Genomic DNA, 13950 nt, shown 5'->3' on the forward strand with positions numbered 1-13950 from the left:
GACCTGTAAATCCACAGGAGACAAGCTCCAGTACGCATTGTCTATTTGCACGAGAAGGCGCCAGTTGATCATAGACAGGGGCACTTCCAAAGCAGACAGCTCGAAAGTTAAGGCCACCGAGGAAGCTGTTAAACCCGACACTTGTGAGTTCTACAACTTTTGAGACAAATCTGAAGCAAACTTTAAGGAAATACTGGCCAGGATGCTGGATTCTGGCCAGGACCATTCAGGGGTTCCCAGAAAACGGGAAGGAGTCACATTTTGCATAATCCAAGGCAAACCCAGAAGACGTCCCTATTTTCCATCAAGTCTGATCAAGTGCAAGCGCACATCCTGACGTGTTTCCGGCCCACTCACCTACCCCCACATGCGATCAAGCACATATGGTGCAATGGGCCAAACAAACTTGTTCAGGTGAGCAGGAAACACACGGCCTGTTATCTCCCATAAGCAACAGCCTTCCGCATCTCAGGAGGGATCCGTCTTTGGGCAAGGGGCTCCCAGGTTAGAGGCATTTCTGGTTCGTGTATCCCTCATGCACGGTAATTAAAATGAAAACATAACTTTGGCTCTCGCACTGTGTCAGATGATTCCCTCTGGGGTTCTTTAGTCAAGGGAAGAATTTGGGGGTGCAGCCCTGTTGTTTCCAAGTTCAAGTTATAGAAGAAAAATAATGGTAGCGCTTCCAAAACAACCTTGAACAATGTATGTGTGTATGCACACCAACACATAAACACACACACACACACACACACACACACACACACACACACACTTTCAGTAAAATGAAGTGTGCAGAAAAGTGAACATAATGATACTTGAGGCCGCTTGATCTGAGAACATTATGTTCTTTTTTTTTTTTTTTTTTTTTTTTCAATGCAGTTTATTCAGGAACCTTGAACAATCATCTGACCCTGGGGAAAGCCAGCCCACAGCTTATATAGCCTCTGGGTAGCCAACCTCAGCATGCCACGTGGGCAATGCAGATAGGTCCACATACATGGAAGCAAGCCAGATCCTCGGCCTTAGCCAAAGAGAACATTATGTTTTCACGTCATCCCGCCACTCTTATCTGTAGTCAGTCACTCTCAACAGCTTTTATCTTCTTTCCATGTATTTTCCTACTCCCCTCCTCCTCTCTTTCTCTCCCCCTCCCCCACCCCAGCCCTGCAGTTGAATGGCGCTTCCAGCTTTTCTCTAGGCCTGCCTCTGGACTTTGTGGGAAGGTTTTGCCAGGTTGGTCTTTTTCTACCTAGCTCCTGTAAGGGCTCAGCACATTCTAGCTCAGTCTTGAGAGTTTGGGATTGGTAGTGAGGAAGGCCGAGGCTATGGGAAACATTATCTGTATCGACTGCTTCGGTTTTATCAGGTAATTGTGTTACCTCATGATCCTTTTCAGTCTTAACCACCGAAAGCCCTTTGTCCCTTTGTAATTAGGTCACCAATTAAATTACGACATTTATGAGAAAACTGAATATAATATGCCTGTGTCCTGCGTTTAGTCAGATTCTGGTAAATGCTTCCGCTTTTGCCCACAGCCTGAGGTATACCTCCGAGAAGAAGTGAATTATGACCTCTCAGTCATTTATTTACTTTTTAATCCTGTTTTTAATATTGAAATTGATTTGTTGTTGTTGTTTTGAGATGATGAATTAGTTACTTTTTCAGTGCTATGACAAAAGCAAATAAAGGAAGGAAGGTTTCTGTGAGCGACAGTGTGAGGGTTGTCCATCATGACAGGGAAGGCGGGACAGCATGGGCGTGAGGCGGCTGGCCACATGGTGTGCAGAGTCAGGATGAATGCTGGTGCTCAGGTCTCCTCTCTTTATTCATTCCACCGGTTGGGGTTATCCGTTCACAGCCCGTCTTCGCTCCTTAGTTACACTTTTCTGGGACTAAACCCATAGACACACCTAGCAGTCTTTCCCTGATGATTCTAACTCGAGTCAAAGTGCTTAACCATCGTAGACAGAATCTCTCTAAGTCACTTAGCATAGCCTCCAAGTTGTGATCCTCCTGCCTCAGCCTCCCAGGTTTGTGGCTTTACAAGTCTGTGCCACTGTGCCAGGCATTTTATTGTTTGAACCTGGACCACACAGCCACTGAGCCAGAGATCCTATTTAGCAATATAACGGTTCATAATTATTTTTAGATTTATTTTAATTTTGTGTGCATGAGTGCTTTGCCTGACACACCATATGCCCTTGGAAGTCTGAAGAGGGCATTATGTCGCCTGGAACTACCAAAGGTTGTGAGCCCCCGTGTGGGTGGTAAGAACTGACCCCAGGTCCTTTTACAAGAGCAGCAGTGCTCTTAATCACTAAGCCAACTCTCCAACCCCGATGGAGACTAGAAAGTCAACTATGCGGCCTCCAGGAGTTCTGTCACACATACATGCACACACATACCCACACACCTGTCACTGTTCAGCTACTTAAAGTGAATGAAAAGAGGGGCACTGCGGTGCACACTTTCAAGTCCACCATTTTGGAAGCTGAGGCAGAAGGATCCTGAGTTCAAGGGTGCCTAGAATACATAGCGAGATACCATCTGAAGTAAATGGCAAAACAAACGATGAAGACGCATCATCTTGGTAATGAAAAAACTAAGTCTGTAAAGAGGGTAAATACAAGTTCCCCATGTATAAATGTAAACATATATGTACAAACTTTAAAGTGTGTACAGGAAATGTTAGCAGTGTTTACATTCGCCTTATTAATATTTATCACACCTGACTTATGAAGGCCTATGTTTCTTAGAAAAAGATTTCCATTAAAAAATTAATTTGTAAGCTGAGTGTGGTGGCCTTTCACCCCAGAACTAGGGAGGAGGCAGAGGCAAGGAGATATCTGTGAGTTGGAGGCCAGCCTGGTCTACAAAAGAGTTTCAGGACAATGAGGGATGTTATACAGAAAAACCCTGTCTCGAAAAAAGGAAAAAAAAAATAATACCTGGATTTCAAGAGCTCGCACTCAGACTGCCAGGCTTTCACAGCTGCTCTTTATATCTGCTGAGCGGTCTTCCTGGCCCAACAAAACTAACGTAAATTAATTATTATTGTCATGAATGTTTATAGAATTTTAAAGAAAGGGGCAGGGAGGGGGCTATGATGGCCTAGCAAGGGCTTTTTGATGAAAAGGTTTCTTAGAGGACTTGGGGTTGAGAAAGGTATAGGTAAAAGGAGTTTTATTTCTGAGAGGCAGACAGAACACGCTGACTTAGTCCTGTTGGAAGCCTCTGGGAGCCCTCTTCCGATCAGTTCCTCTGCTTCCCGTGGGTGGTTTGAAGAGTGTGTTGTCCTAACGCATCCTCTGGTGGGCAGTGGACTCTGAAGGTGCAGGTATTTTTATCGGCATTTAAAAGGACTTAGGAAGTTAACCTTGGTAAGAAGCCTCACTTTATCCATATATAAAACTGTAACTTGAAATTGAAAGTGTGTTCAAGTTGTAATCTGGAGTACTAGTGTGTTCAAAGTTTTCTCTGTGTATTAATAATGGGAAAGTTCTGTCACTCTATTTGCAGGTGCATTTAGATGGCAAAGCTGCTGGTTTCTCTTTTATCTGATTATCGTGGTTCTGTCTGTGTTAGACTTGGGCATTAACAGTTAAGTCTTTGTCTCGATTTCTTATTTATTTATTTATTTATTTACTTACTTATTTATTTATTTATTTATTTATTTCAATTTATTCACTTTGTATCCCCTCTGCTGCCCTCTCCCTCATCTCCTCCCGGTCCCACCCACCCTCCCTCTAGTCCCCTAATAGGGGAGAATCACCTCCCCTTATGCCCCTCCCCTAGTCCCCTAATAGGGGAGAATCACCTCCCCTTCCATCTGACCATAGCCTATCAGGTCTCATCAAGGCTAGCTACATCACCTTCCTCTGTGGCCTGACAAGGCTGCACCCTTCAGGGGGAGGTGATCAAGAGCCAGCCACTGAGTTCATGTCAGAGACAGCCTCTGTACCCCTTACTAGGGAACCTACTTGGAAACTGAGCAGCCTATAGGCTTCCTTTGAACAGGGGGTCTAGGTCCTCTCCATGCATGGTCCTTGGCTAGAGTATTGGTCTCTGCAGGCCTCCTTGGGCCCAAGTTTTCTGCCTCTGTTTTTCTCCTTGTGGAGTTCCTATCCCCTCCAGGTCTTTCTATCTCCCTCTTCTTCCATAAGGATTCTGGTACTCTGCCCAAAGTTTGGCTATAAGTCTCAGTATTTCTTTTGATACCCTGATGAGTAGAGCCTTTCAGACGCCCCCTGTGGAAGACTCCTATCCTGTTCCTTGTCTTCTCCTACTTCCGATGTCTATCCTGTTTGCCCTTCTGAATGAGGATTAAGTATCTTCCCTAGGGTCCTCCTTGTTGTTTAGCTTCTTTAGGACTATAGATTTTAGCATGGTTATCCTATGTAGTCATTTATAAGTGAATATTAGCCATATGATATAGGATAAACAAACATTCTAAAATCTATGTCTCGATGTCTTAATGCTCATTATGCCTGTGTTGCCATTAAGGCAGGATGTGTCTGTCATTTACTTTCCAGAGCTGTTCATTGCTGTCTTTACAAAATCATGTTTGGGAAATGTACATACTTGTCAGTTGCTAAGTATGTTGGCCCCTTCCCAACCTCAGAACCTTTGGGGACATTCTTCCCATGGCCCGTGATGTCGTTAGGCTCCGCTCCCTGGGTCCAAGTCTTTACTCAAACAGAAGATTTCTTGAAGAAACTCACCTACGCATCCTCTTATTCTTTTAGCCATGCTCACAGTTCTCATGATCTCATTATTTGGTTCATCAGCTCCAATACACTCAGTTCAATGTACCGTTGAACTGAAGTGACTCTTCTCCACCTGACTGAAGGGTGGCAGAGAAAGAAAGTGTTGGAGCTTAGACCTTGCGGTATTAGCTGAGTTGGTATCATGTCTGTGTTAGTTCCCCTTGTTGTTGCTATGACAGAGTACCTGACAAACGCAAGTCAAGGAAGGGAGAGTTTCTTCTAGTTCACAGTTTAAGCTCAAGTCCTTCATGGTGGAGGAATCACAGTGGCAGAAGCTTGAAGCTGATCATCATCCCAGATGGGAAAGCAGAGAGAGAGAGAGAGAATGCTGGAGGTCAGCTCACCTCCTTATTCAGTCCAGGACTGCCAGACCATGAAACAGTGCTGCCCTCAATTAAACCATCCTGTTAATAATGGAAACTCCCAACCAGACATACCTAGAGGCTCATCTCTCTCCTAGGTGATTCTAGATCCCGTCAAGCTGACCACTGTATTAGCCATCCTATGGGTGGTGTTGGAGAGACCATGGCAGTGAAATAATGTGATATGTGGGGAGAAGAGTAGCCAGAAGAGAAACGAAAGAACATGCAGCATCATGGGAAGCTCTGCTCCAGAGTTAGTCTTGGCTCTGACCTCCAGGAGAATATGTCCTTCGTTTCTCTCAATGAAGAAGAAATAGACCATGGTGGTTGTAGAAGGTTCCTGTGAGAACTGGAGTCACGATCCTCATTTATTTAGCTCCTTTCTTTTCTAGAGTAGTAATTGGGGTTATATCTGAAAATGCATCAACACACAGATGATGCCATGTCCTGCACATCTTCTTTTGTGTAGGTTCAAGGTTGTACACAGAGCCTTGTTGGGAATGACGAAGCCCAGGCGAGAGAGCAGGTTAGCCAATTGCTCACACTCCCAGTGTCGGCAGTGTCCCTGTATGTTGTGTGCATATTTAGCCCTCTCTCTTCTCCCTCAGTGCTGTGTGTGCACTCGGGGGACGGGGAGGACACAGAGTCGTTAAGGCACTGTGAAGCGCTTAGATGGGGCGGGGAGGGAGGGGGAGTCAGCTCTCATGGTGTCAGGCTTCAGATTCCGGAAACAAGGTTGGCTCCATCCCTGGCTCCTCTGACCTGTAAAAAGCACCGTTGATCTTTCTACTGCCTGTCTCACAAGATAGGGGAGAAGTGAGGTAATGTCTCCTCAGACCTCTGAGCTTCTCGGAAGTGCAGCATTGACAGGAATGTGATTTCTTAATACATTTGCTCGTGTTGTAATGGGCTGGAATCCTATTTACCTAAACGTATTTAGGTGCTTCTAGAATAATTTGCTGTCTTGACCTTGATATCTAGACCTGAACTAACCCTCAGAGGATGTTCAGCTCAGCGAGCCAGCCACAAACTTACGAGGTTAGAAAAGGAATCTGGGAAAGGAGGGTGTGAGAGCAAGATTGGGTGGTAATGGCGGAGGGAGCTTATCACCGTTTTTTCACGGTTTGTATCAAACTTTAAGTTTTAATAAAAGTAAATGTCACAGAAATTGCAACTATGAGTCTGCTTTAATTTAGCAGTATCACTTACTGGGGATGGCTTATATGAAATCTCTCTGCTGCTTTTCTCTGTGATGGAGTCCACCCAGCTGCCTTCAAGATTTGCTTCATCTTTTATTGATTCATAAAATTGCATGTGTACAGATGGTGTGAAAGTAGAAGAGAAACTGTCTGGGGAAACAACGGGGACTAATGGGTAGAGCTGGGACATGAAAGGGGAGGAGGGTAGATGTGGGGATAAAAATACTCAAAGCACATTCACACTTGCATGAACACAACCTTATGTAGCATAGTAAAATAATGCAAAAAATAATAATGTACTTCATCCTGGTGTTCAAGCCAAATCCTCATGGTTTAATAACTTGTTTCTGATTTTAATAGCACCAGTTCTACACAAATACTAACCAATTATCAAGTTCACTTGCAAGATGCCTGCTAGGTTATTAGGTATGCTTTAGCTTTCTTCTGCACACGAAGGAATCCCAAGTGTTTGCCGTTGAGCAGTCATGGCCAGTCCTGCCATGTGGAATAATTTTACAGTATGGGGTTGTCTAGCCAGTCTTAAATGGGGAGATGAAAATAAGTGACAGAAAGCAGGAAGAGTAAACACAGGCGCTGCGGCTACCATACTGCAAAGAAGCCATTTGATGCGCAGGGTGGTGGGGCATGCTGGACTCCCAGCACCTGGAAAGTGGACGCAAGCCAACGAGAGGTCCTCATGCATCAGCAGCACGGTGAGGCTGAGGCCAGCCTGGGCTGCATGAGGCCTTTCTCAAGAGAGACAAAAGAACATGTATTCATTTGTTTTATAATTTTCTGTGCCATGCAACTTGCTATGGCAAATTGTTTCCCAGAGGTGCTTGATTCTTTAAATGTTTTAAAGGAATGCCAGCCTTCTATGAAAGATTTTAAATAACTGTTGAGTAAGCCCGAAAAACAAACAAAAAAAGTGTGTGTTCCCTTCTAGAGAGGTGACAACACACCCTTTAAAAAAGCAATGGATAAGTATTCAGGAGGCAGAGGCAGGCGGATCTCTGAGCTCAAGGCCAGTCTGGTCTACACAGTAAGTTCCAGGACAGCCAGGGCTATACAGAAAAATCCTGTCTCAAAAAAAAACCAAAAAACTTTATTTTCTATTTCACTAAATATTTTATTTGCTAAGTAATAGAACAACATAGGGAGAATACCTTTGACATCCAAGACAGAATGGGAAAAAAACGAAGCCTTTTCAGATAGTGTGTTTGCCTGACTACACAGTGTGGGAAAGATACGGAAAAAGTCACTCTGTTTCTTAAACTAAGGAATGTCTTCTATTGGGAGATGACCATTGCATTCCATGTAACTAGTCTTCACACCAAAATACCTCTAACCAAGGAAACAGTGCCTCAGAGATACAGTTGAAAGGAAGTTAATTTGTAGGAAGTCTTACATTTTTGGTGTGTGTATGTGTTGTGTATGTGTGCAGTGTATGTGTGTGTGTGTGTATACTTAACCTGTATGTGCAGACGCATCTCCCTGAACCGTTGCAAGCCCCATAGGTAGCCTTTGTAAAGTTAGACTGTTTTCTTCTTGAAAATTTAAAGGTTTGAATGAGCATGTTAGACAGAGTAATTAGTTTTTATGTAATTTTGTTACAAATTTACTGTTTTCTGCCATTGTGCCTGAGTATAGACAAGCATACTTAAAAAAAAAAAAAACTGAAAAATTTCCACTTTACATTGATTGGAAGCAAGTGAAATTGTGATTTTTTTTTTTTTTTTTTTTTTTTTTTTTTTTTTTTTGGCTGCAGGATCGAAGTAAACAGTTGGAGAAGGTCCATGCAGTCATTGGACCTAAGTCATGCGACTTGGATTCTCTCATTTCTGCCTTCACGTATGCATACTTTCTGGACAAGGTGAGGGGAAAGGGGATCGTGTCCTTTGTACCTGAATTGTGTTTCTTTCAAGAATAAATATTTTATTTTAGAGAAATGAAGCCACTAACTTAGTTTTTCGTGTTCTCCTATATTGCTGTAGAGAATAAAGTTAAATACCTAGTAAGCAACAGGCCGTTATTGACTCGCTCCCGTAGGCCAAACACTGTTCTGGTTATGTCTTACTGGTTTCTTTTCAGAACTGCTTCAGACCATGTATTGGAAAGTTTGTAGCATTTGGTTGCTTTCAGGAGAATTTAGAGAAGTAACAAAAGCAGGACTCAGGTCCCCTTTCTTTCCCTTATGTAGACTGTGTGACCATGCCTTTGGAAATAGAAAAACGTTCAGAGTAACCCATGAACAGTGTGTGAAGTGCAGAGCACTTGCTGGAGATTCAGAGGCAGGGGCATGGTGTGTCCAGTCTAGGTTCTGTAAGTCTCTGTTTGTTGCCTTTTTAGCCCTGCTGCTGTTGTCCCTTGCAGGAGGACCTCTTTACCCTGAAACACAGACTCACCCAGAGAACTGGAAAGGTCTTTTTTTTTTTAATTTAAATTGTGTTTAAGCTTCCCATCTATAAACCCCATCCATCCACAGTAATGGGCTTTACTGCCCGAAAACCTTCAAAATGTATGTTCTGAATGTTTGGGTACTATTTCCAGAAGGTTGATGGAATTTTTAATTTTCCAGAGTCTGGTTTATTTTATTTCACTTTTGTTTGGATCTGGATCCCCTGATAATATGCATAGCTGATCTGGAGTGATTTAAATTGACTCGAAACCCAGTCTTCCAGAATGAGCTGTGGGTGGCAAGCACTGCTTTAGGGCAGCTGACAAAAATGATGGCTACAGTATTCTGATCTCTACATGTGGGTTCTACATCAAATTTATCTTACAAGTTGTTGAACTTTGCAAGGAAGAGTAATTGGTATGAGGAGATGGATTGTCTGAGAGTCAAGATGTGCATATTAAGCAATCCTTGTTTATTGTCTGCTGTTCATCCAGAAGACAGTTGGCTGAACTGGATTGACTTTAAGACCATGGATGATATGCAGTTTGAAGAAAGTATGTAAGAACAATAATATCACCAAACAATAGTTACAGTGTCGTAAATGGATGTATGTCATACAAAAAGGATGTAGGGAAATTGTGAGTGTAAAAGATGGTTGATTGGTAGATAGATACATGAGGACAGACTCATAGGCCCTCCTTCCCTTAGGGGACTTTTATTAACTAAGCATAGAGGCAAATGCGGTATCTGACTAAGGAGACACACTGGGGATTTTGTTGTTTCTGTGTTTCTTGGTTATATTTGTTTGTTTGTTGTTTGGTTGATTTTTGTTGACTTGACACCAGCTACAGTGATCTAGGAAGAGGAACCTCACTTAAAAAAATGTTTCTCTTCAGATTGCCTGTAAGCAAGTCTGTAGGGAATTTTCTTGCTTAATGATTGATGTGGGAAGGCCCAGCCCACAGAGCAGGCAGTGCTGCCTCTGGACAGGTGGTTCTATGATGTATTAAAAAAGCAGGTCGAGCAAGCTAGCAATCAGCACTCCTCCAGGGCTTCTTTCATCAGCTCCTGCCTCGAGCTTCTGCCCTGAATTCCTGGAAGATGGACTAGCAGCTATAAGATGAAATAAACCCTTTCCTCTCATGTTGCTTTCACTTATTGTGTTTTATCACAGCAATAGAAAACAGCAATAGAAATAGAAACCAAGCCTCTGTCTTGGTGCAGCAGGCCTTGCCTGCTACTTGTGAGCTGTGTCTCTATGGAGCTTTCCTAAGAACCAGCTTCAGCCTTCAGGGCTTTGTGGTTTCCCATGCATTCCTCACACCCTGATGAGTAGAACAGAGGCCAAACCCCATTCTACAGACACAGAAAGCCGAGGCTCAGAGAAGAGGATGGCTTTCTCTAATTCCCTGAGCAGGAGCTTTGAGCGGCATCTCTTTCTCTGATCGCACCTCCAGAATAAGTCCTGTTTGGACAGCTCAGGACACACACCCTGCCTCCTGTGCTGATTCTACTCCACTGCATTTGCAGGAGTTATACACGACTGTCAATTAATTAGGAAGAGTAGCATGCCATACATAAATCACTAATGATTATTATGCGACCCAGATTCAGTATTAGCATTACAGTGGAAAGAAAACCCACTTTGGTGGAGAAGCTTTTGTGTTCTGTGTACAATAGCCGTGTCCGGTTCACTTATTTAATTCAGTGAATATTGATTAAATGTTTATTGATGCCTGATTGTTTTAGGTCTTAGAAAGCAGCAGAACAAAACAAGCCTACCGTTTCAGTGTTAGAGAGGGGGGACAGATGATGGCGTGTTGCGCAGTGTCAGAAGCACATACTTGTGACAGAGCTGTGGTGATGTGTGAATAAAGGCTATTTACTTATCCAGAGACAAAGCACCACCAAGCCCACTCTCTTTCGGTAGCACTGAATCTCATTGCCATATCCTTAGAGTAATTTTTAAAATAGTTTATTTTTAAAATTCATATAGAAATTTTTTTAATTGTGAATATGAAATTCTCTTTCTTTTCCTACCCTTCTGGTTACCACAAACATTTCATATAAGAGGCTCATGAACATATATACATACGTATGTATGTGTATGAATGATCTCTCCTGAACTCATAGATGTTATTGTATCACAGAATATATTAGTGTGTGTGCTAAACCCTGACTGTTGATTGAATAACCAGTGACCTATGTGGTATTTTGCATTAAAAAATGACACAAATCATACTTTGACACATAGTTTTTCAGGTGTCATTGTGCAAGCTGACAGTAGACTTGAACTGTTGACTGAATCCGGGTTGCAAGGATCCCATTTCTAGGGGGACAGATGCTTCTTCTATCACTTCAGTCTGTCCCAAACATAAATTATTTTTGTCAATCCCATCAAGATGTGCATTTACTATGCATGAAGAGGAGATTATGTGTCTGTATGTGTGTATACATGTATATGTCTGCATGCATATTTTTTATTTTGTACATACATTTTTTAAAGTGTTTCCAGTAAGGCTTGCCTGTGAAATTATAGGTTAAAAAAATGGTGATGGGTGGGGTGGCACATGCCTGTAATCCCTGCACTTGGGGAGGCAGAGGCAGGTGGATCACGGTGAGTTCGAGGCCAGCCTGGTCTACAAAGTGAGTCCAGGACAGGCAAGGCTACCCAAAGAAACCCTGTCTCAAAAACAAAACAAACAAAACACACACATACACGCACACACAAAAGGTAAGAAAACATCCTGGACTGGCTGGTGAGATGGTTCAGCAGATAATACAGTTGCAGCAGACATGACTGCCTGACTGCTTTCCCAGGACCCACATGGTGGGAGAACAGAACTGATTCACGCAAGCTACTCTGACCTCCACATGTGTGCTGTGGCATGCATACACACACACACACACACACAGAAATAAACACATGTAATAATACTTTAGGCATAGGACACCAGGGTCCTCTCACTAGTGGAAAGTGCTCTGTAACTGAGCTCAGGGAGACTGGTTCTGAATGCCAAATGGTTTAGTTGTGAAGAGTAGGCTTATACTCTCTTTAGCAATTGCCTCGAGCTGGAGGAAAACTGCTGCTTCCAGGGCTGAGGCAACTTCTCTTTCCGTAGGTCAGCCCACCGGGGGTCCTCTGCGTGCCAGTGCTGAATATCCCAAGAACTGAATTCAGCTACTTCACAGAGACAAGGTTTATTTTAGAAGAGCTGAACATCTCTGAGTCACTCCACGTATTCCGAGATGAAATTAACCTCCATCAGCTGAATGACGAAGGGAAACTCTCGATAACGCTCGTGGGCAGCCACGTCCTGGGGAGGTAAGGCCTGCTCTGAGGCTCTGTGAATTTGTCCCATGTGAAGGCCTGGTTGGTTGTCACCGTGCACCTTGGTGTTTAAAAAAGGAGTACTTTAATGACAAAATTTGGTCTATGCCGGTTCTCCGTGTTTGCTTTGAAACTTCAAATGTGCTGCCTTTAAGCAGAATGCGCTTGTAATATTTGCCAGAATGATATTCCCTCATGAGAAGCTCAGTAATCCTATGTATTAGCATTGCAGATAAGTAGCAAAAATTGAAAGTGGATAAAACAGAAAGGCCCTAAAGAAATCTCATCAGAGAAAAGGGGGAAACTGGGAAACGGGCCACGGAGATCATTGATCATGGTTTTTGTTTTGTGTGGTAAAAGAAAGACAGGCTGTTGAAAATCCATGCAGTTCAGTCACAGGAAGTCTAGTGTCACGGGTGCATTTGCCCAGGGCACCACATGTGACACTAGAGATCAGAAGTTAGCTCTTCTGCCTCCTTCAGTCACTTAGGAACTGCTAACTGGAGCAAGGATCTAAGATAACGGGAGAGGAATGAGAAGTCCCCATGGACGGACAAGCACAGAGCGGCCTTTGTGGCACACTCTCTGTTGCTGTTGACTGAGTGACGGGACATCAGCTGAGTACCTGCAGCTTGACTGGTTCATTCTTTACAGTTCGCCGATGCCTATTGTTGATGACCTTTACCAATTAAGCCTGACCTTTGAATACTTAAATACCTAAAATAAGACCCTTACATTTAATAATTTTAAATGTAACCCGTTTTTTTAGGATGCATATTTACATATGAATTAAAGCATGCATAGGCAGCCTCAGTTCCACAATCGGTTATAAGGTGTTTTGAAAGCACTCTGTGGGCTGCTTTATTCCTTACTGTTTGAAGCAAATGAAATTCTTTCGAATGATATTTATCAGCCACCTGTTGACCAGAGGCTGGAAGTTTGGGGTGAGTTTTTGGACTATCTTCAGTTCTCAGCTGTGTTTTCCATCACTATGACACAAGCTGCTTAGGAAGTAAGGAGAGGTTTGTTCTTCTCATGGCTCTGGAGAGTCAAGCCTCAGCCCAGAGCATGTGGTGAGAGAGGTCTATCAGCAAGAAGAGCAGAGCAGTCACACCTTGAACCAGGGCAGAAACTAAAACATGAGCTATCCAACCCCCTGTGAGGGCTTGTCCCCAGTAATCTCAGGATTGCTGTCCTGCCTCACCTCTTAAAGCCTTCAACACCTCCCAGTCTGTCCACCGTGGGAACCATCCTGCCTATGTGGACCTTTGGAGGAAAGTCAGTCCCCAAACCACAGCAGCCTGGTTCCTCCTTCTTACACTAAAGTTATGTCCAGCTTTTTCAAGACGACACCACAGCACAGGAGTTGGGGAAGAATTTTGTCGCCACTTAAAATGGAAAGCATTAAGTTGTCTTTGAGACAACTGAGGGTGTGGTTGTTTATGAAATACAATACTCCGGAAAAACAGAGAGCTGAGGTGAGGAGTTGAGGAAGGGGGGATAGCCCAGTGACCAAACACTTGCCTAGCATCCAAAGTGTTTGTCCGAGATTGATCTTCAACATTCAAAAAAAAAAAAAAAGTGCAAAATTTATTCAGTGAGTTAATTACCAGTCGGAGTTAAACTAGCCATAGTGAGGCCATCTTGGGCACAGTGGGCTTTTGTGGTATGGTTTGGTTTGGTTTTTCTTCTTAACTTCAGAGACTGTTCCGAGTAGGTACCGGAGTCAGATGTCAGTTAAAAGCTCCACTCCCTGTTCACCTGACGATGAACACATTCCTTAGCCCCAGGGTTCTGCAGTTTCCCTAGTAGGAAAATGGAGATCTTGCTCGAACCCATTTCACAGGGTCTGAACAGAGCTACAGTGTTTCTGGTTGTGTGGAAACTGAAA

The 13950-nt window shown here is 43.3% G+C and overlaps 1 protein-coding gene across 7 annotated transcripts in view; it reads left to right on the forward strand.

The window, feature by feature from the left end:
• Positions 1 to 13950, forward strand: part of Prune2 (prune homolog 2 with BCH domain) — a 252898-nt gene that overhangs the window by 38834 nt on the left and 200114 nt on the right. For all 7 annotated transcript variants that reach the window (XM_060387190.1, XM_060387194.1, XM_060387203.1 and 4 more), the window contains exons 2-3: positions 8099 to 8203; positions 11851 to 12053. In XM_060387190.1, coding sequence (XP_060243173.1) covers positions 8099 to 8203; positions 11851 to 12053 — 308 coding nt within the window. The remainder of the gene's footprint in view (positions 1 to 8098; positions 8204 to 11850; positions 12054 to 13950) is intronic.

Source organism: Meriones unguiculatus, chromosome 1 (genome assembly GCF_030254825.1).
Source record: "Meriones unguiculatus strain TT.TT164.6M chromosome 1, Bangor_MerUng_6.1, whole genome shotgun sequence".
Taxonomy (NCBI): Eukaryota; Metazoa; Chordata; class Mammalia; order Rodentia; family Muridae; genus Meriones; species Meriones unguiculatus.